The following is a 22125-nucleotide window of genomic DNA, read 5'->3' as shown; positions in this document are numbered from 1 at the left end:
ATTTATTTATTTGGAAAGCACTGTTATAAGAAAAAACTGCTCCCTTTCCCCTTATCCAAGAGCCAGTATTGAGTCCTTATGAATGTGTGTTGTACAAACTGAATGATTGGGGTTTTTTCCCCCTGCAGCACTTAAATCGTATTAAGTGTATTAGTGTATTAACCTATGGTCTGTGTGTGTGGTTTGGGAGCTGCACGGCCAGGGAAAAAACAATGCTGTCCAAGGTTGTAAAGACTGCGGAGAGACTAATTGGGTGCGCTCTTCCCACCTTGGATCAAATCTACGCTTCCAGGTGCCATAAGAAAGCTGCAGAGATAGCGCAGGATAGTGCGCACCCCAGAAATTATCTCTTTCAGCTTCTGCCTTCTGGAAGAAGGTCCAGGGTTATAAAGGCCAGGACTAGCCGCCTGAGAAACAGTTTATATGCAAAAGCAATTCTGGTTCTAAACGCAGCATAAGGGGTCTCTATAGTATAAAAAGTAAAGGTACCCCTGCCCGTATGGGCCAGTCTTGACAGACTCTGGGGTTGTGCGCCCATCTCACTTAAGATGCCGGGGGCCAGCGCTGTCCGGAGACACTTCCGGGTCACGTGGCCAGCGTGACGAAGCTGCATCTGGCGAGCCAGAGCCGCACACGGAAACGCCGTTTACCTTCCCGCTGGTAAGCGGTCCCTATTTATCTACTTGCACCCGGAGGTGCTTTCGAACTGCTAGGTTGGCAGGAGCAGGGACCGAGCAACGGGAGCTCACCCCGTCATTGCGGGGATTCGAACCGCCGACCTTCTGATCGGCAAGTCCTAGGCTCAGTGGTTTAACCCACAGCGCCACCTGCGTCCATACAGCAGCCTTATTTCCAACAGGGGTGACCTCTGAAGCGGGCCGGGCTCCCTGAAACCACCAGTCCTGACCAGTATGGTGATGGGAGTTGCACTGGGCACCAGTTTGGGGAAGGCTGCCATGGAGAGCGAGGAAGTTTCTGTTGCTGGGAAATGAAGCGGTTCTGAGAAAGGTGTGTGCTTGCGGTGACTGCAAAGGGGGACACACCCACCCCATGCCAAATTCCAAGAAAGGGTGTTTCCAAATCAGGACTCGAACCCATGGCTTCAAGTTACAAGGAAGGAGATTCCGGCTTGATGTCAGGAAGAGCTTTCTGACAGATGGAGCCGTTCGACTGTGTGGGGTAAAAGGCGGTGGATTTGCCTTCTTCGGAGGTTTTTAAGCAGAGGTTGTTTTAGCTGAGATTCCTGCATTGCAGCAGGGTTGGGCTGGATGACCTCCAAAGGTCCCACCCACCTCTACAGTTCTGTGATTCTATCATAGTAAGGGAATGGCATTGTTTGGCTCTGGTTTGCCTTACCACTGGTCTTGGACCATTTCTCACCTTCAGTAACAGCAGGGGGTGGGGAAATCGCCCGGAGGCAGTGTGGTACAGTGGTTAGAGTACCCTGCAAGGAGCTGGGTGTAAAGGTAAAGGTAAAGGGACCCCTAACCATTAGGTCCAGTCGTGGCCAACTCTGGGGTTACGGTGCTCATCTCGCTTTACTGGCCGAGGGAGCCAGCGTACAGCTTCCGGGTCATGTGACCAGCAGGACTAAGCCGCTTCTGGCGAACCAGAGCAGCGCACGGAAACGCCATTTACCTTCCCGCTGGATTGGTACCTATTGATCTACTTGCACTTTGACGTGCTTTCGAACTGCTAGGTTGGCAGGAGCTGGGACCGAGCAACGGGAGCTCACCCCGTCATTGCGGGGATTCGAACCGCCGACCTTCTGATCGGGAAGTCCAAGAGGCTCCGTGGTTTAACCCACAGCGCCACCCGCGTCCTAAGGAGGTGGGAGAGCAGGGTTCAAATCCTGCACTCAGCCACAAACCTCTCTCTGTCTTTCTGCAGTTCATGGAGAAGAACGGCTACTTGCCAGGGTGGCTATGATCTGCCTCCAGAAGAGGGCAATGATTCTGAATGAGCCCATTCACTATGAACCCCAAAATTCAGGATCCCGTGCAAATCTATGCCAAAGTCTTGCAGGCTTTTTTAGGGGTATTTTGCAGAGTTTTGGAGCGCCCCGCAAACCAAGTTATTGCACACCCTCTGGAATTTCTCCTCTTAAAACAGGCATGTCCTGCTGAGCAGTTTGCAGGGGTTCCAAATTTGGGGGGGGGGTTGCAGTTAATGTCAAGAATGAACCCCGTGTTTGTAAGTCTCGTTTGCTCAGCTTTGTGGGGGCTCTGCAAAACATGAGGGTTTCGCTGGAAAATGCTGCAACCCCTCCCCAAAAAAACCCCTGAAAATATTTGGCCCGGGTTTGTAGGGGATCCCAAATTTTGGGTTCACCGTTAATATCGAGAACGAACCCCGCCTTTGTAGTATCGTTTGATCAGTTTGTGGGGCTCTGCAAAACGTGGGAGTTTCGCTGAAAAGGTTACTTTAAAAACCCACGGAAGGGAGTTTTAGGATTTAAAAGGATCTTGTGTAATATTCTGGTATTTGTAAAACCAAACCAAACCAAACCAAACCAAACCAAACCAAACCAAACCAAACCAAACCAAACAAAACAAAACAAAACAAAATAAAATAAAATAAAATAAAATAAAATAAAATAAAATAAAATAGAGAAATTGGATGGAGGCGGGATCCCGTGAAAGCAAAGAAGATCTTTATTTTCTGCTGCAAACAAGAGTTTGTCACTCCATGCAAGGAGTTAAGAGAGGGCCAGAACAACAAAGGGCAAACCCCTTTAAAGACTGTCAAAATTCCCCTACTGCTTAAACAAAACCTTAACCAAAATGCATCACCGAAGGAGATGGTCTCCAACATAAATTTGAGAGCGCAGCTTTTCTCCTGGCCAGTGACACCAAAGGGCACCCATATTTTTTTGTTGTCATTGTGGGTGCCCGTCCCCTGTCTCTGCATGCGGTCGAGACCGCTGCGTACTGGAATGTGTGGGTGTACTTCTGAGCATGGGAAGAGTTCCTTAACCAAGTGACTGTCCGAAGTGTGTCCAGGTCTCCAATTCTAGTCAATCGACTCCTTTCTTAGTTGACAGCAGGGGCGTAGGATTGCTGCAAATCTGGATTTTCCTGGACATTGCTGGGATTTCAAAGGCAGAATTGACGTCGGGGGGGGGGGGAGTAGCGTTTTTGTAAGGAAAAAAAGCTCAAAAATGTTGGGGTTTGCCTTTAAAAAGCCCAACAGTTTTGGGGTCTTCCTAAAAAATGAAGATCAATGATGTTGGGGTTCGCCTAAAAGAAGTTCAACAACTTTGGGGTCTTCCTAAAAACAGAAGCTCAATTATGTTGGGGTTCGCCTAAAAGAATCTCAACAACTTTGGGGTCTTCCTAAAAACAGAAGCTCAATTATGTTGGGGTTCACCTAAAAGAAATTCAACAATTTTGGGGTCTTCCTAAAAAATGAAGTTTGACAATATTGGGGTTCACCTAAAAGAATCTCAACAAATTTGGGGTCTTCCTAAAAAAGACACTCAAGAACTTTAGGGGTGTCCTGGTTTTTTAGTTTTTGAAACACAGCAACCCTACCAGGGGGGAATTAACCATACTTCCAAGCATCCATAGAACTGACCGTTTGGGATGCTGAATAAAGGAGTTTTTAGGAAGAGCAGTATTTGGACTGCAGGACTGCACAGTTGTGGGGGGCCAAGCCCCTCTTGAAACGGCCGTGCTGCAAAATTTGGACTCCCTGCATGCAGACTGGAGGCGTAAAGAGGCAAATAAACTGTATTTCTTTTTTTTTTTACAAATAATTTTTATTAAGTTTTCCATTTAACAATCGAATTATATCACATTAATTATTCCAAATTATACCAATACAAATCATAAAGTCCAAATATTTTGCCAAATTATATATTTTTGTTGGGGGTTCCCATGCTTCGAGATCAGTCAGCTCATATTTCTGCTGCTTTTAGTGTTCACCAGTCCCATCTTTCAATCTTCTTGTTGTTATCCTTTTTCTTCTTAAAAGCCTCTGAGTTGTTTCCACAGGTGAGTTAAGGTAAACAATATTATGCTTCTGTGTGAACTTTGTAAGGCTCTCCCTTTTTTTTTTAAAGCTGGTAAGTCTTTTGTTTGCAATAAATTCTCACACGCTGATCCAAAAGTCCTTCTCAAGTGGCAGACGCCATCATTCTCAGTTCCGATGAAATAAAATCTAGGTGTTTGCTCATTAATTTTTCCAGACAGCTTGCATCATAAATTTTGCCAAGTCAAACTTAGAATACAAACATGATAACAGAGTAGTGGCTTGCCCTACCCCTAATAAGCTGTATTTTTTAAAGCCATGACAGTCTCTGCCGTGCCTCAGTTCTTCAAAGGGACTTAGACCTGGGGTGAGAGCTGGGGACCCCCCTCCCCAAAATCTTGGGCAGAGAGAGGGGAAGGCGCCCCCCCATTTTTGCAACAATATGTTAGGCTGCAGCGCTGTCTGCGTTTCAGCCTCGGGGTTGGATTCAGACGCAACAGGTAAACCTCGCAACCTCTGGATTCGCACTCAAGACTGGTGGGTGTGGGTGGGTATGGATGCCCCCTGGTATCTCGCAAGCAGCTTTGCAGATGGGGGAGCGGCAGTTCAGCCGACAAAGCAGGAAGAAGGTTTTTTAAAAGAGAAAAAATATAGCCCGGAAAAAGGGAAGTTTTCTTCGGGTGCATGCAAGTGCAAAGGCCAGAGGAACTACAGGAGACTGCATAATGCAGGCACTATGAATAGGAGGAAGGAAGGGATAAGGCCCGGGAAAAGGACCATGCTGGAAGATGTCTGTTGTGTGTTGAGCTGATCCTTCAAGCGCTGGATTGTTTTATCCTTTTTGTTTCTGCGGAAACAAAGAAATGGTTCGTCAGTTGGCGTCTCCTCCCTAAATGAGAGGAACAGCAAAGGCCAGGCCACTGCTTCCCTCTGCTGGAAGCAGGGAACTGGGCCAGAGATGGAGCCACCAGAGGGGGGGCACACCCTACAGGGCTCTTCTTCTGAGCTCAGGCAATAATAATAATAATAATATTTATACCCTGCCCATCTGGTCGGGTTTCCCCAGTCACTCTGAGCAGCTCCCAACAGGATATTAAAAACACAACAAAACGTCAAACCTTAAAAACTTCCCTAAACAGGGCTGCCTTCAGATGTCTTCTAAAAGTCAGATAGTTCTTTATTTCCTTGACATCTGGTGGGAGGGCGCCACCACCGAGAAGGCCCTCTGCCTGGTTCCCTGTAAACTCGCTTCTCACAGGGAGGGAACCGCCAGAAGTTCCTCGGAGATGGACCCCCGGTGTCTGGGGTGGAGACGCTCCTTCAGGTCTACTGGGCTGTTTAGGGCTTTAAAGGTCAGCACCAACACTTTGAATTGTGCCTGGAAACGTCCTGGGAGCCAATGTAGGTCTTTCAGGACCGGGGTTATACAGTCTTGGAGGCCGCTCCCAGTCCCCCGTCTAGCTGCCGCATTGTGGATTAATTGCAGTTTCCGGGTCACCTTCAAAGGCGGCCCCACTTAGAGCGCATGGCAGTAGTCCAAGCGGGGGATAACCAGAGCATGCGTCACTCTGGCCAGACAGTCTGCGGGCAGGGAGGGTCTCATCCTGCGTCCCAGATGGAGCTGCCCTGGACACAGAACTGACCTGCGCCTCCATGGACAGCGGTGAGTCCAAAATGACTCCCAGGCTGCACACCTGGTCCTTCGGGGGCACGGTTACCCCATTCAGGACCAGGGAGTCCCCCACACCTGCCCGCCCCCTGTCCCCCCAAAACAGTCCTTCTGTCTTATCAGGATTCAACCTCAGTCTGTTAGCCGCCATCCATCCTCCAACCGCCTCCAGGCACTCATGTGGCGATAGTCCACTAACTTGGTGGGGGCAGAAGGGCATTTAGGCTTGGTAATCAAACTTCCCCCGCCAGAGGGGGCTAAAAGCAGAAAACCAGGAAGGTGTGATCAACTTTTCGCCTCACTCGGCCCTTTGGGGTTGCCAAAACTTTGGGATTTCGGAGCTGAACACCGCAAGGGTGTCCTTACGCAGGTGCAGAATTTTAATCGGCATGGAATCAATTTCAATCCGTTACCCCCGAGGATGTGGACGGGCTGCTTGGACGCGTAAAACCAACCACCTGTCTCCTGGATCCTTGCCCATCCTGGCTAATAAAAGCAAGCCGGGAAGGGCTGGGCGATGGGCTCTGCGGGGTGGTGAATGCTTCCCTCTGTGAGGGAGCCTTCCCAGATCCGCTGAAAGAGGCGGTCATTAAACCGCTTCTTAAAAAACCATCTTTAGACCCGGCCAGTATGGCCAACTATCGCCCAGTCTCAAATCTTCCTTTCTTGGGCAAGGTGATTGAGCGAGTGGTTGCTGAACAACTCCAGGCACGCCTGGAGGATGCGGACCATTTGGATCCCTTCCAATCGGGATTCAGGCCTCATCATGGGACTGAAACTGCCTTGGTCGCGCTGGTTGATGATCTCCGGCGGGCTAGGGACAAAGGTGAGAGTTGTTTCCTAGTTCTGCTGGATCTCTCAGCGGCCTTTGATACAATCGACCATAACATCCTTCTGGACCGTCTAGAGGGGCTGGGAGCTGGGGGCACTGTTATACAGTGGTTCCGCTCCTTCCTCCTGGGCCGTGTTCAGAAAGTGGTGGGGGGGGGATGAGTGTTCAGACCCCTGGACCCTCACTTGTGGGGTGCCTCAGGGTTCCGTCCTCTCCCCCATGCTTTTTAACATCTATATGAAGCCGCTGGGAGAGATCATCAGGGGGTTTGGACTGGGTGTTCATCAATATGCAGATGATACCCAGCTCTACCTCTCTTTCAAATCAGAACCAGTGAAGGCGGTGAAGGTCCTGTGTGAGTGCCTGGAGGCGGTTGGAGGATGGATGGCGGCTAATGGATTGAGGTTGAATCCTGACAAGACAGAAGTACTGTTTTTGGGGGACAGGGGGCGGGCTGGTGTGGAGGACTCCCTGGTCCTGAATAGGGTAACTGTGCCCCTGAAGGACCAGGTGCGCAGCCTGGGAGTCATTTTGGACTCACAGCTGTCCACGGAGGCACAGGTCAATTCTGTATCCAGGGCAGCTGTCTACCAACTCCACCTGGTACGCAGGCTGAGACCCTACCTGCCTGCGGACTGTCTCGCCAGAGTGGTGCATGCTCTGGTTATCTCCCGCTTGGACTACTGCAATGTGCTCTACGTGGGGCTACCTTTGAAGGTGACTCGGAAACTACAACTAATCCAGAATGCGGCAGCCAGACTGGGGACTGGGGGCGGCCGCCGAGACCACATAACACCGGTCTTGAAAGACCTACATTGGCTCCCAGTACGTTTCCGAGCACAATTCAAAGTGCTGGTGTTGACCTTCAAAGCCCTAAACGGCCTCGGCCCAGTATACCTGAAGGAGCGTCTCCACCCCCATCGTTCTGCCCGGACGCTGAGGTCCAGCGCCGAGGGCCTTCTGGCGGTTCCCTCATTACGAGAAGCAAAGCTACAGGGAACCAGGCAGAGGGCCTTCTCGGTAGTGGCACCCGCCCTGTGGAACGCCCTCCCATCAGATGTCAAAGTGATAAATAACTACCTGACATTCAGAAGACATCTTAAGGCAGCCCTGTTCAGGGAAGTTTTTAATCTGTGATATTTTAGTGTATTTCTGGTTTTTATGGAAGCCGCCCAGAGTGGCTGGGGAAGCCCAGCCAGATGGGCGGGGTACAAATAATAATTATTATTATTATTATTATTATTATTATTATTATTATTATTATTATTATTATTCTTACCGGTCTTGCTTGCAATTTTCCAGGTTGTTGTTCAACTGGGAGAGCTGATTCTGGAGATGGGTTTTTTCCCCTGGGAAACGGAAAATGAGGGCTTTTTAGATTCCCCATTGCTCATTCCCCCCCCCCTTTGCCAAGCCAGCAGCGGACAATCTATTATTATTATTATTATTATTATTATTATTATTATTATTTTCACAAATTCCACTCCTCGGTCTCGGAAGCCCTCAAATGGGGCATTTCTGGGGCTCCCCCCTCCCCTGAGGATTGACCGGCTTTTACTCACAACAGGGCCTTAAGACCTGTGGAACTCCCTGCTACATCAGGAAACCGAGGAACGCTCGAAGGAGCTGGGTATGTCAAGCCTGGAAAAGAGGAGGCTGAGAGGAGATAGGGGAGCCACCTTCAAATGTCTCTTATGGAAGAGAGAGAAAGCTTTTTCCTTCCTGCTCGGGAGGGCAGGACTCGAACCCGTGGCTACAAGGAAGGAGATTCCGACTCAACATCTGGGAAAGCTTTCTGACAGACAGAGCTGTTCGACCATGGGACGGACGGGGGCGGACTCTCCTTCTTCAGACATATCTCAGCAGAGATTGGGTGGCCAGCTGTCCTGGATGCTTGAGCCGAGATTCCTGCACTGCACGGGGTTGGGATGGATGACCCCTGGGGGTCCCTTTCAGTGAATCAGGCCTACCCCCACTCCTGGGCAAGAGGGGCTCTGCTTTCCTCCTGGGTCTCCCCATCTCAACTGCCAAGCCCCACAGGGCTTCTGAAACCCCCACCGTTTGGGTTCTCACCCTCCAGATGTTTGAGCGCTTTGACGGCATCTTCCAGCACAGATGCGTTTTTCTTCCAATGTTTCTAGGGACAGGAAACGAAAAGACAAGATGTTGGAGGTCGTGGGTGGGGAACCTTTACGAAAGAGTGGAGACGATGGGTGCGGAATTTGCACCCGTCGCCCCAACCTGTGAACTGATGGACCCTGCTAAAATGGCAAAATCAACTGCCAAACTAAGGAAGCTGAATGATGACGTGTTTACGGAAGAATGGAGGCGATGGGTGGATGATCCCTTAAAAGATCACCTGTACACAAAGATAAATACATGACAGATAGATAGATAGATAGATAGATAGATAGATAGATAGATGATGGATAGATAGAGAAAAATGAGATATAGATAGATGATAGATAGATAGATAGATAGATAGATAGATAGATAGATATGATATGATAGATAGATAGATAGATAGATAGATAGATAGATAGATAGATAGATAGATATAGAGATATAGATGATAGATGGATAGATAGATGATAGATAGATAGATAGATAGATATAAATGATATAGAGAAAAATGAGATGGATAGATAGATGATAGATAGATGATAGATCGATAGATAGATAGATGATAGATAGATGATAGATCGATAGATAGATAGATGATAGATAGATATAGATAGATATAGATAGATATAGATAGATATAGATAGATGGATAGACAGACAGACAGACAGACAGATAGATAGATAGATATAGATATAGATGATAGATAGATAGATAGATATAGATGATAGATAGATAGATGATAGATGATAGATAGATATAGATAGATAGATAGATTAGATAGATAGATAGATTAGATAGATAGATAGATATAGATGATATAGAGAAAAATGAGATGGATAGATAGATGATAGATGATAGATAGATAGATAGATAGATAGATAGATAGATAGATAGATAGATATAGATAGATATAGATAGATAGATAGATATAGATGATAGATAGATATAGAGAAAAATGAGATAGATAGATAGACAGACAGACAGACAGACAGGTAGATATAGATAGATATAGATGATAGATGGATAGATAGATAGATAGATAGATAGAGAGATAGACAGACAGACAGATAGACAGACAGATAGATTAGATAGATAGATAGATGAGAGAGAGAGAGAGAGAGAAATGATAGATGATAGATAGATAGATAGGAAGATAGAGATAGATAGATAGATAGATAGATTAGATAGATAGATAGATAGATAGATAGATAGATAGATAGATAGATAGATGGTAGATTAGATAGATGATAGATAGATGATAGATAGATAGATAGATAGATAGATAGATAGATAGATAGATAGACAAGATGATAGAGAGATTCAGTACTTTTTCTGGGGGTATGCAGGGGTACACATTCCCCTAAGCATTTTGTGAATCTTTGTACTTTTGTCCATTTACTGTATTTATTTCCCCCGATTCGAACTATAAAATGGTGGTTTTCTTGAGTCAAAATGAGAGTACCCCTAGAAAAAAAATCACTAGATAGATGGATAGATAGACAGATAAAAAAATAGATAGGTAGATTACCAGTTCTTCTTGGCAGGATGTCCAATCCGCTGTGGTTTTTGCAAGGCTCTGTTTGGCAGCTGCCAAAAGAATGGGAAAGATTTGTAAGTTGTTTAAGAGACCACTATAAGGAGATGGAAACATTGGCAGGGTTCTGAATTCCCTTGTAGTGTAACAATGACCATGGGAAATATGGATTGATAGAATTGGTTTGGAAGTTTGGAAGAAGATGCAGTTTTAAATGTTTAAAATGGGACTCCAGTTTAAAATGGGAGTCCTGAGATTTGCAGGAATCTCTGTATATGGATATGTATTTGGATTTCTTTATAATTTTGTATTGTCAAATCAAACAAAAATGATTCCCCCCCCCCAAAAAAAATTAAAAATAATAATAAAGCAAGGCTGGATGGCCAGCTGTTCTGGGTCCTTGAGCCGAGATTCCTGCACTGCACGGGGTTGGGATGGATGACCCCTGGGGGTCCCTTTCAGTGAATCAGGCCTCCCTCCACTCCTGGGCAAGAGGGGCTCTGCTTTCCTCCTGGGCCTCCCCATCCCAACTGCCACGCCCCACAGTGCCTCTGAGACCCCCGCCGTTCGGTTATCTCACCCTCCAGATGTTTGAGCGCTTCCTCCTTCACACCTTCCAGCACAGATGTGTTTTTCCTCGAATGTTGCTATGGACAGGAAATGAAAACGCAAGACGTTTGAGGGGAACCTCTGGCTTCCGGGACGATGGATGTGGCCTGCCAATTAATTCTCTCTTTGTGGCCCCTGGGACTCTCCCCGGCCCCCACCTCACTACCCCTCCTTGGGCATTTTGGAAGGGCTTGGACTCTGACCATTGCCTCTTCCTTTCCTGGGAGGATCGTTGTGCGAATGGGTGTGTTTGGAAGCGAACCTCCTGATCGGGGGCAAAATTTGCACCCGTCGCCCCAACCTGTGAACCAACAGACCCTGCTAAAATGGCGAAATTAACTGCCAAACTAGGGCAGCAGAATGATGACGTGTTTACGGAAGAATGGAGGTGATGGGGGGATGATCTCTCAAAAGATCACCTGTATACAAAGATAAGTAGATGACAGATGAGATAGATATAGATAGATAGATAAATAGATATAGATAGGTGATAGATAGATAGATGATATAGACAGATAGACAGGTAGACAGGTAGACGATAGAGATAGATGATAGATAGATAGATAGATAGATAGATAGATAGATAGATATAGATAGATAGATATAGAGATATAGATGATAGATAGATAGATAGATAGATAGATAGATAGACAGACAGACAGACAGACAGACAGACAGATGATAGATAGATAGATAGATAGATAGATAGGAAGATAGGAAGATAGAGATAGATAGTTAGATAGATATGATTATAGAGATAGATGATAGGTGATAGGTGATAGGTGATGATAGATAGATAGATAGATAGATAGATAGATGATAGATATATATAGGAAGAGAGAGAGAGATGATTATAGAGATAGATGATAGATATAGATAGATGATAGATAGATAGATAGATAGATAGATAGATAGATAGATAGATAGATATAGATATAGATAGATGATAGATTACCAGTTCTTTTTTGCAGGAGTCCCAATTCTCTGTGATGTTTGCAAGGCTCTGATTGGCAGCTGCCAGTTGTCCCCGAAGCGCATCGCTTCCTGTCATTTTGCCCTCGGCGGAGGAGGTATGGTTGTAGCGCTGGGATTCACATTCAGTCCTTTCCTTTATGTATAAAGCCAGGAAGGTGAAAAGCAGGACCAAGATGACAACCAAACCGCAGACAGTGACCCAAAGCTTCCATTTTGGACTTGAGGGCTTCTTCGACATCTCGGTGGGGGATTGGGGACAACGCTCGTATGAAACCTCTCCACCCATCAAAAGCGAAACCCAAAAAGAGAGATCTCTGCTCCAGGCGCAGGGCTAAACTCTCCTCCGTCCCCCAAACTCCACCCCTCCTCCAAAGCTATCTCAAAACTTTCTTTTCCTCTTATTCCGCTGACGTCGCAGAAATGGCACAGGCAGTGTGGGGGATGAGCTCAGCTTTCAGAATCGAAACTTAACCAGGTCACCGTTTGCAAAAGCAGGGACTGGACATGTTTTGGCCTGCTAGCGAAAGGGTTGGTTTGTTTTTCTAAAAACGAAAACGATTGGAGTGCCCTTTTGCCCAAAAAGTTGAAGTTTGCTGAGCCAGTGCGAGGCAGCTGTGGAGGCCAAGCGTGGGTTTTTTGGGGGAATTCCTTGCTGTGAAGATGAGGAAAGTGATCCAGAATGCAGAGGTCCAAGTAAACAAACTATAAATTGACAGACAGACAGTAGCAATATATGAAACAACTCAATTCTTATAACTAAGATCCTTTGTACTCCCGATGATGTGAACGATTGTAAAACAAGAAATTAAAAATGACTTACAATTAGTCTCACCGTACTTTATCAGTTTATTATCTTATACCACACAGTTACATATTTCTTATATAAAAGGTAAAGGGACCCCTGACCATTAGGTCCAGTCGTGGCCGACTCTGGGGTTGCGGCGCTCATCTCGCTTTACTGGCCGAGGGAGCTGGCGTACAGCTTCCGGGTCATGTGGCCAGCAGGACTAAGCCGCTTCTGGCGAACCAGAGCAGCGCATGGAAACGCCGTTTACCTTCCCGCCAGAGTGGCACCTATTTATCTACTTGCACTTTGACGTGTTTTCGAACTGCTAAGTTGGCAGGAGCAGGGACCGAGCAATGGGAGCTCACCCTGTCACGGGGATTCGAACCGCCAACCTTCTGATCGGCAAGCCCTAGGCTCTGTGGTTTAACCCACAGTGCCACCCGCATCCCTTATATATTTCTTATATAGTTTCTGTTAACTTCCCTACAAACTTATATTTATGTAATGCAAGGTTCAGTCTAATTCTGCCAAGAAGTTTCCTTTTATACCGTAATTGTTAAAGAAATTCTTTATGTATGCCGCAACAGCTGCCTGGATATTGTTAGACCAGAGATGGAAACAAGAAGCTGTCCCGACTTAAAGAGACTGGCAAATCAGGTTACACTGGTCCCTTGGTTCTCAAACTTAATCCGTTCCGGAAATTCCATTCCAAAACCAAAGCGTTCCAAAACCAAGGCGCGCCTTCCCAAAGAAAGTCATGCAAAATGGATTGATCTGTTCCAGACTTTTAAAAACAACCCCTAAAACAGCCATTGGACATGGACTTGACTATCTAGCGAGACCATTGATCCACCATCATCATCATCAATCTTTATTATGGTCCAGAGACCCAACAAATCGTTACAAAGCAATACACAATTCAGACAGCCTGCCTCCAGGTTAAACAAGCATTCTGTTCAGAATATAGGGATTATTTGTTCTTGCAACCACCGATAAAAACTTTGCCATAAACTGATCCATAAAATGAAAGCAAGAATCAATGTACTGTACTATAAAATAAATAGTATTGTAGATGATAAAATTAAAAACTATTGTTTTCCCTTACCCACACTGATGATAGTCATTGTTTGGATGGGGGGGCTTTTATCCATTTCTGCAGTCACACAATCAATCAATCAATCAATCAATCAATCCATCAGTAGCTGAACTGGGTTCCACAGAGTCACAAAAACAAATGAACCGAAAAAGCCTCAAAAACAAAAATACAAAATAAAGAGCAAAAACAAAAGCGCCAAACTTAATCCATTCCAGAAGTCCGTTTGACTTCCGACATGTTTGGAAACTGAGGCACAGCTTCTGTTTGGTGCAGGCACCCCGGAAACAATAGCCAACAGCCGCGTCAGACGTTCGGCTTCCGGAAAACATCCAAAAGCATTTACTTCTGGGTTTTCAGTGTTTGAGAACCAAGGTGTTTGAGAAACAAGGTACCAGTGTAAATAACCTTTTTGGATTAGGGGTTGTTTCTGCTGCTGCAACAAATAATAGGCAGGCAAATAATACGATTTGTCCTGATATCATTTACTGTTTCTGTCCAGTTTGCCAAGTGAAGTATCATCAATACCTTCTCTCTTTGGACTCCCGCCTGCATTTATTTCAGCGACTTGGCTCACCGTGACTCCTTCTTCTGTGATGGACTGCCCCTCCCTTAAAGTTGGGAAGATCTGTTTTGCTGCGAAATTGCATCATTCCCAGGCTGGAAGAGCTCGTAAAAGAGATTTGTTGTTGTTTAGTCGTTTAGTCGTGTCCGCCTCTTCGTGACCCCCTGGACCAGAGCATGCCAGGCACTCCTGTCTTCCACTGCCTCCCCCAGTTTGGTCAAACTCATGCTGGTAGCTTCAAGAAGACTGTCCCACCATCTCGTCCTCCGTTGTCCCCTTCTCCTTGGGCCCTCCATCTTTCCCAACATCAGGGTCTTTTCCAGGGAGTCTTCTCTTCTCATGAGGTGGCCAAAGTCTTGGAGCCTCAGCTTCAGGATCTGTCCTTCCAGTGAGCACTCAGGGCTGATTTCCCTCAGAATGGAGAGGTTTGATCGTCTTGCAGTCCATGGGACTCTCAAGAGTCTCCTCCAGCACCAGAATTCAAAAGCAAAAAAAGAGATTCAGCCCCTCTAAATCAACACATCTTCCCTCCCAGATGGCCCTCTCTAGCCTCCCATCACCAAGTTCTGAGGTGGGGTGTTCTCGATCGCTTTCCAGATGGGGATCTTGCTTGCTCCGGATTTGGAAACCAGATCGCGATCTCACTGGAGGAGCAGAAGAATTCTCTCTCTGCACTTCTGGATTTGGAGGGACAACCTCACAGGGTTGTTGTGAGGGTGAGATGGAGAGGATGAGAATTGTGAATGCCACATTGAGCGCTTTGTAAGGTGTTGTTGTTGTTGTTTAGTCGTTTAGTCATGTCCGCCTCTTGGTGACCCCCTGGACCAGAGCACGCCAGGCCCTCCTGTCTTCCACTGCCTCCCACAGTTGGGTCAAACTCATGCTGGTAGCTTCGAGAACACTGTCCCACCATCTCGTCCTCCGTCGTCCCCTTCTCCTTGTGCCCTCCATCTTTCCCAACATCAGGGTCTTTGAATGAATTATTTCTGCCCCGCCCATCTGGCTGGGATTCCCCAGCCACTCTAGGCAGCTTCCAACAGGATATTAAAAAATACAACAAAACATCAAACATTAAAAACTTCCCTAAACAGGGCTGCCTTCAGATGTCTTCTAAACATCAGAGAGTTGTTTATCTCCTTGACATCTGATGGGAAGGCGCCACCACCGAGAAGGCCCTCTGCCTGGTTCCTTGTAACCTCGCTTCTCGCAGAGAGGAAACCCCCAGAAGGCCCTCGGGAGATGGACCCCGGTGTCTGGGGTGGAGACGCTCCTTCAGGTCTACTGGGCCGTTTAGGGCTTTCAAGGTCAGCACCAACCCTTTGAATTGCACTCGGAAATGCAGGTGTGGATTTTTTCCTGAAAAATATTAAAAGTTTATCGACATAAACAAAAGCGGAATAGTATCAAAAAACACGCCCAAAAAAAAAAAACACAGATAGAGAGGAAGGGAGTTTTTATTTCCCCAATATTATTTTAAGAAAGGAACCCTGCGAAGAGTCTCTGCAAAGAAACATGCCAAACCGCGGGTGGGTGTCATACAGCTTGCCTGGGCCTGTCAGCAAAATTTGTGGGTGCCTGGCTCCCTTCATGGGGAATTCTGTGGATGCCCAGGCACCTATATGCATATGCGTCTCTCTCTCTCCTTTGGGGAACAAAAGAGAGTCGTTTGCAGGGCTGGATTTAGGTTTGATGATGTCTTCAGCTCCTGAAGGTAATAGTGCCCTTTATATGTCCTTTGTCAACAACAAATTGTCGCTGTTTTTTGCATTGAATATACAGTGGTACCTCGGGTTAAGTACTTAATTCATTCCGGAGGTCCGTTCTTAACCTGAAACTGTTCTTAACCTGAAGCACCACTTTAGCTAATGGGGCCTCCTGCTGCTGCTGCGCCGCCGGAGCACAATTTCTGTTCTCATCCTGAAGCAAATTTCTTAACCCGAGGCAATATTTCTGGGTTAGCAGAGTCTGTAACCTGAAGCATATGTAACGTGAAGCGTATGTAACCCGAGGTACCACTGTATGCTATATAGCAATTGATGGACCTCATAGGTATCTCAAGCCATTTGCACATAACAAAATATATATTTTATCAAAGTCATTGTTGAAAACTGAAATACAATTAAGAAGAAGTAGATTGATAGTGAAATCCAGTTAAGAAGAAGTACATAAATAGTGAAATAATTATTAAGCTCTAACTTAAAATGATTTTTGATTCCTAACAAACTTAATAATGCAAACACATTGGCATTTTGCAGTAACAAAAGTTCCTTTACAATATACAAAGACTCATCATCTAGTCTCTGGAAACTTGCTATAACATGAAATAATAAGAGGTGCAAATATATGATGCAAACTACTAATAATTATAAATAGCAAAATGTTGGCACCCTATATATAGAAGTGAGCAAACCAGGGATATTTTAGGGAGTAGGCGGGGCCCATGACTTACATCAGAGGAGCCTTTGTTGTTGCTGTTGTTTAGTCGTGTCCGCCTCTTCATGACCCCCTGGACCCGAGCACGCCAGGCACTCCTGTCTTCCACTGCCTCCCGCAGTTTGGTCAAACTCATGCTGGTCTCTTCGAGAACACTGTCCCACTATCTCGTCCTCCGTTGTCCCCTTCTCCTTGGGCCCTCCATCTTTCCCAACATCAGGGTCTTTTCCAGGGAGTCTTCTCTTCTCATGAGGTGGCCAAAATCTTGGAGCCTCAGCTTCAGGATCTGTCCTTCCAGTGAGCACTCAGGGCTGATTTCCTTCTGAATGGATAGGTTTGATCTTCTTGCAGTCCATGGGACTCTCAAGAGTCTCCATAATTCAAAAGCATCCATTCTCCGGCTATCAGCCTTCTTGATGGTCCAGCTCTCACTTCCATACATCACTACTGGGAAAACCAGAGCTTGAACTATACGGACCTTTGTTGGTAAGGTGATGTCACAAAACACTGTTGCTGTTTTGTTTGTTTTTTATCTTATATTTTGGAAATATACATCCAGTTGTTTTTTTCCCTTTAAATTTTTGAGAGAGAGTCCCTAAGCTAGAGCTTGTTGAGCTTATAGGTAAACCCGGCGCTGCCCGCAGCCGCCGCGGTGCGCGCGGGCGGAAGACGCGCCGGCGCGCCCTAAACCTCGCGCGGACAGTCTGCGCGTAAAGACGCACGGCGGCGCGCCTCGGCCGGCAGGAGGTGCTGTTGTAATTTTGGAGAGAGAGAGAGAGAGAGAGAGAGAGAGAGAGAGAGAGAGAGAGAGAGAGAGACGGAGGGGGGGGGGGTGCGGTTTGCAAAGCGCGCAAGGACACCCACAGCCCGTGCTCCTCCATAACAAGTCAACCTCTCCTCGCGCATCCATCGTCGGCTCTGGACAATAAGCGGCTGGCGGAGGGGATGCTTTGCTGCTGCTGCTGCTGCCGGCAGCCGCCTTCCTCCGCGGCCCCTGGGACGCGCAGATCTTGAAGGAGGAGGAGGAGGAGGAAGAGAGGAGGAGGGGGGAAAAAGGGAAAAGGAGAGAGAGATCAATCCAGCCCAGCAGCCTCTCTCTGTCTCCTTCCCTCTCTCCTTTGCACCTTGCAAGGTTGCCCGGCTGAAGGAGCGGAGCGCGCCAGCCGCGGCACCGAAAATGGAGTAAGTCTTCCCTTTCCCATCACTTCCCCGAGCTCCTTTCTCCTTCCCTCCTTCCTCCCTTCTGCGTGCACCTTTCTCCTTAAACCTCCCCACACCCCACCCCGCTCCGCGTTTGCTGTTTTTCTCCCTTGCTGCAAAGCCCATCTCGGCTGATGTTCGTCGGTGGTTTGGTGCACAGGCGGCGGTTGTGCGTTTGTTTGCGTGGAGAGAGGGAGGGAAGGAAGGGGGAGACGTGGCTATATGGACACCCCCGAATCCGAGAGGGCTCCCGCACCCCAGATTTGCCCTCCCTCCACCCTACCCTGCGTATTGCTCATAAACACTTTGAGGTGGGGGAAGCACAGCTTCCACTTCCCAGTGGAAGAGATTTGGGGACGATTGGTGGGTTTTGCATTTTGGCATGTGGGCGAACCATCTCCCTCACTTCTTTTTTTTTTTTACCTGTTGTTTGTTTCCTGCGTGATTCTGCGTGGCAGCCTCCACCCATCTCTCCCCCCCCCTTTCCTCGCCCCCCTCCCCACTCGCCGTGACTCAGGCGGTTCCCAGCGGCTGCCTTCTTGTCTCTCTCCACATCCTTCCCCGGTTCCAATCCTGATTTTTTTGGTTGTTGTTGTTTTAAAAGGAAGGGCAGCCCCGGTGCGTACAGAGAAGACGAAGCGTCTTCCATTGGGCTTGGGCAGGGAGGAAGAGAGAGAAAGAGGGGGAGAGAGAAGAGAGAGAAAGGAGGTCTGGCCCTGTCATTAGGCAGATTGAGGAAGGATTCTCAGTCATCAGAGGATGGAAGGATTGCAGGTGCTTGAGCTGCCTCTCCGCCACGTGGGCCGGAGTCGTTTCCCTGAACCCAGCGAACCTCCCTGCCCATCTCCTGCGTTGAAAATCTAGCGGCCGGCCTTGTTGGGATTTGGGTGGGGAATCTTTTCCTTTGCCTCGGGCGGCAAAATGGTTTGGGACGGCCATATGGAATATGTTACTAGGCCTGTGGAAAGACCCGATGTGTGTGTGTGTGTGTATGTATGTGTATATGTGTGTGTATATATATATATATATATATATATGGTCTGTCAAGCTCAGGACGCTGTGCTCTGGCTGGCAGCTCCTCTCCAGGGCTCCTTACATTATTATTATTTTCGTTTCGGAGATTTCTACCCCGCCTTTCAAACCACGGTTCTCTCAAGGCAGCCCCCCACGAGCAGAGAGCAACGTCGAAACAGCAAACGTCTAAAATGTTGAAAGCAAGCGTGAAACCATTTGTAGCAGCAAATATCAATACAGTGGCACCTCGGGTTACATACGCTTCAGGTTACAGACGCCGCTAACCCAGAAATAGTGCTTCAGGTTAAGAACTTTGCTTCAGGATAAGAACAGAAATCGTGCTCTGGCGGCACAGTGGCAGCAGGAGGCCCCATTAGCTAAAGTGGTGCTTCAGGTTAAGAACAGTTTCAGGTTAAGTACAGACCTCCAGAATGAATTAAGTACTTAAACTGAGGTACCGCTGTATCTAAAATGTTGGAAATGGACACAGAGGCACAGATGAGACCAGCGGGCCGCCACAGGCAGGATGGAATCATAGAAAGAGAACAGTTAAAAGCAAAGAGCGTCATTGATTGGAAATCCAGCCCATCTTCTCTCTAAAAACTGGCCCTGTGTCATTTTTTAAAGGGGTCTGAACTCAGAAATCTTACTCCCTGAGCCCTCAAAATGTTCATTTCAACTTCTGCCTGGTGCTGACCTGCGGATGATTTTGTAGAAAAAACATAAAACAAACCGTTGGGGTTTCCAGACCAAATATCTCGATGGAGGAACCTTCTCAGAGGTTTCTCAGGGTGGTACAGAAACAGCACTTCGGACACCTGGGCCCGGCAAGAGAACGACAGAGCTGCCTCTGTGCATTTCCCTTTGCCAGACCTCTGTCGGTACCAGTAACCCAACCTTTGCTAGGATATTCCCCCCACGGGGTCTCTTCCGGCCCACCCGTCTGGCAGAGCGGTGCCTGGCGTCCTGGGATTCCCCCCTCACTTGAAACCTCGCCCGGCACAAATTTGGAAGGGAAGGCTGGCATGAATGGGAACAGCTTGGCAGCTAGCTTCCTAGGAGTGCCAGCTTTGACCCACAACTGTGGGTGCCCGGGGTTTGTGTGTGGGCGCCATGCAGCGGGCATGCCCTGGCAGAGCCGTATCTTACAGGAGGGCTATTTGGGGGGGGGGGGGTTGAAGCCTCCAGGGGGCTGCCACTGGCCTGTGGGTGCCAAACTGGGTAAAATAAAGCCACATTTTGCCCCTGGCGGCACCAAATTTTTTGGGGTGCTTGGCTCCTCCGTGGGGAATTTCACAGGGGCCTAGGGAGTCAGCACCTCTGTAAAGCTGCTTATCTGCACCCTCCACTCTCCTTTCTGAGAACAAAAAAAATAAAAAATAATTTGTGCTTTCCCTAGCAGCCTCCATGAGGATTTGCTGGCGCCAGGCAGAATCTCCCGGGAGATCTAGCCCAGAGAGTTGTCTTGACATCAGCATGCACCAGAGAGCGAGAGCGAGAGAGAGAGAAGGATTACATTTCCACAGGCAAGGAATCGCTCCCAGCTCCAGCCCGGGGGATCCGTGGCTTTTGGCAACGTGTGTTTCCCCGCCCCAAATGTTTGTGGACGTTCCGTGACGTAACGGGAGCGTATCCCCTGTTCCTCGGAGCCTGCTTTTAAATTCCAAATCCCTCCTGTTCTGGAGAGATAGAAAAGAAAGGAAGCGTTTGCATCAGATTTGATACACTCCCATTGGGAGAAAGAACCAGAAAGCCTTTTTTAAAAAATAAAGCAGGCTATAGGGTTTCTAATAAGGTTCCAGTTTTTAAGGTAAATCTGCCAATGAGTTTTTTTTCCTGCAGGGGAGCAAATTAGGAAAAACCCCCACTATTTTCCCGCAATTCGGTTTAGATCCCTGGTTTGTTTCTCACAAGCGCCTTGCAAGATATTTTCCAGATTGTCTTGGCTTTTGACCCTGCCTATATTTCCACGTTTGTCCTGCTATATATAGAGGTTGCCGCTAACGTGCCGTCACAATCGTGGGTTGCATGTGGCAAAACAGGAACAGGTCTCTGCCCCCGGCAGCTTACAGTCAAGATTTCTGCGCGAAGGAATGTGTTCAGTGAACCAAATGTTTGCGTTAGGCAAAACTGCATAACGAAACAGGTATATTAGTACAGTGGTGCCCCGCAAGATGAACGCCTCGCAAGACGGAAAACCCGCTAGACGAAAGGGTTTTCGTTTTGGAGGTGCTTCGCAAAACGAATTTCCTAGGGGCTTGCTTCGCAAGACGAAAATGTCTTGCGAGTTCCTGCGGGGTTTTTTCCCCTCCCCCCCTTTTTCTAAGCCACTTATCTGCTTATCCGCTAAACCGATAATCTGCTAAAAGCCGCTAATAGCGCTAATAGCGGTAATCCGTCAATGGGCTTGCTTCGCAAGACGAAAAAACCGCTAGACGAAGAGACTCACGGAACGGATTAATTTCATCTTGCGAGGCACCACTGTACTAATAAGTTTCCATCTTCACCATGCTTTCGAAGCAACATCAACAAAGTATCCTGGAAACTGTAGTTTGTTCGTGGCTGTTAGCAGATCCTGTATTTCCACCCCAGCGCTACAATTCCCAGAGCTCTCTGGGAAGAGGAATTGATTTTTTTAAAACCACACCGGGAATTTTAGCTCTGGGAGGTGAACCGGGTGGTGGGGTAGGGGGTCTCCTAACAACTCTCAACATCTGTAAGAAACGACGGTTTCCAGGACTCTCTTTAAAGTAGTGTGGTGACCCTTTAAACATATTGTGCATTTGGGGCCTGAAATCCTGAAGGATTTCCACGAGAATGTTTCTTTCAAAATGCAGACTGATGTGGAATATGGAATAGGTAAAGGTAAAGGGACCCCTGACCATTAGATCCAGTCGTGGCCGACTCTGGGGTTGTGGCGCTCATCTCGCTTTATTGGCCGAGGGAGCCGGCGTACAGCTTCCGGGTCATGTGGCCAGCAGGAGTAAGCCGCTTCTGGCAAACCAGAGCAGCGCACGAAAACGCCGTTTACCTTCCTGCCAGAGTGGTACCTATTTATCTACTTGCACTTTGACGTGCTTTCAAACTGCTAGGTTGGCAGGAGCAAGGAATGAGCAACGGGAGCTCACCCCATCGCGGGGATTCAAACTGCCGACCTTCTGATCGGCAAGTCCTAGGCTCTGTGGTTTAACCCACAGCGCCACCCGTGTCCCTATAACATCTCTTAAGCCCCCGTAAAAAAAATGATCTACTTAGGGTCAAACTTACTCAAGGGAAGAGGAATCTGCTAATTTCAGAGGCAAGTCAGTTCTAGACTTC

General features: G+C 47.5%; 2 protein-coding genes and 1 long non-coding RNA gene across 9 annotated transcripts in view; 2 read left to right on the top strand and 1 right to left on the bottom strand.

Annotated features, from left to right (window-relative positions):
- Positions 1 to 3153: 3153 nt before the first annotated feature.
- On the top strand, positions 3154 to 4056 carry LOC307207273. Its single transcript, XR_013834591.1, has 2 exons — positions 3154 to 3248; positions 3281 to 4056. It is a non-coding gene; the product is annotated as an uncharacterized lncRNA (long non-coding RNA).
- Positions 3735 to 12113, bottom strand: LOC307207181 (uncharacterized protein). 6 transcript variants are annotated; one of them, XM_079960954.1, is made up of 6 exons: positions 11696 to 12113; positions 10712 to 10778; positions 10126 to 10184; positions 8532 to 8610; positions 7753 to 7822; positions 3735 to 4819 (listed from the first exon to the last, which is right to left on the bottom strand). In XM_079960954.1, the coding sequence occupies exons 1-6, from the start codon at positions 11999 to 12001 to the stop codon at positions 4681 to 4683; spliced, it is 720 nt and encodes a 239-aa protein (XP_079817080.1). In that variant the 5' UTR covers positions 12002 to 12113; the 3' UTR covers positions 3735 to 4680. The 6 variants fall into 6 exon arrangements, with proteins under 6 accessions (XP_079817080.1, XP_079817081.1, XP_079817085.1 ...); XM_079960955.1 differs by having other exon boundaries at positions 8547 to 8610; positions 11696 to 12111; XM_079960959.1 differs by lacking the exon at positions 10126 to 10184 and having other exon boundaries at positions 8547 to 8576; positions 10745 to 10778; positions 11696 to 12099.
- Positions 12114 to 17358: 5245 nt separating this feature from the next.
- PALM (paralemmin) overlaps positions 17359 to 22125 on the top strand; it is a 46480-nt gene continuing 41713 nt past the window's right edge. The window contains exon 1 of one of the 2 annotated variants that reach the window (XM_079960833.1): positions 17359 to 17775. In XM_079960833.1, coding sequence (XP_079816959.1) covers positions 17771 to 17775 — 5 coding nt within the window. In that variant the 5' untranslated portion in view covers positions 17359 to 17770. The remainder of the gene's footprint in view (positions 17776 to 22125) is intronic. The other variant, XM_079960834.1, reaches the window with a different exon arrangement.

Source organism: Podarcis cretensis (assembly GCF_951804945.1).
Source record: "Podarcis cretensis genome assembly, chromosome: 18".
NCBI lineage: Eukaryota > Metazoa > Chordata > Lepidosauria > Squamata > Lacertidae > Podarcis > Podarcis cretensis.
The sequence above is the reverse complement of the archived record's forward strand: the minus strand, read 5'-3'. Positions and strand labels throughout refer to the sequence as shown.

Bases quoted from the DNA above. Each gene is read 5' to 3' on its own strand.
- LOC307207181 (XM_079960954.1), bottom strand. From the start codon at position 12,001: ATGGGTGGAGAGGTTTCATACGAGCGTTGTCCCCAATCCCCCACCGAG. The intron at 8,611-10,125 runs GTAATCTACCTA...TCCTGTCCCTAG, and splicing joins CATCCTGCCAAGAAGAACTG to AAACATTGGAAGAAAAACGC. The intron at 4,820-7,752 runs GTAAGAATAATA...TTGTTTCCGCAG, and splicing joins GAAAATTGCAAGCAAGACCG to AAACAAAAAGGATAAAACAA.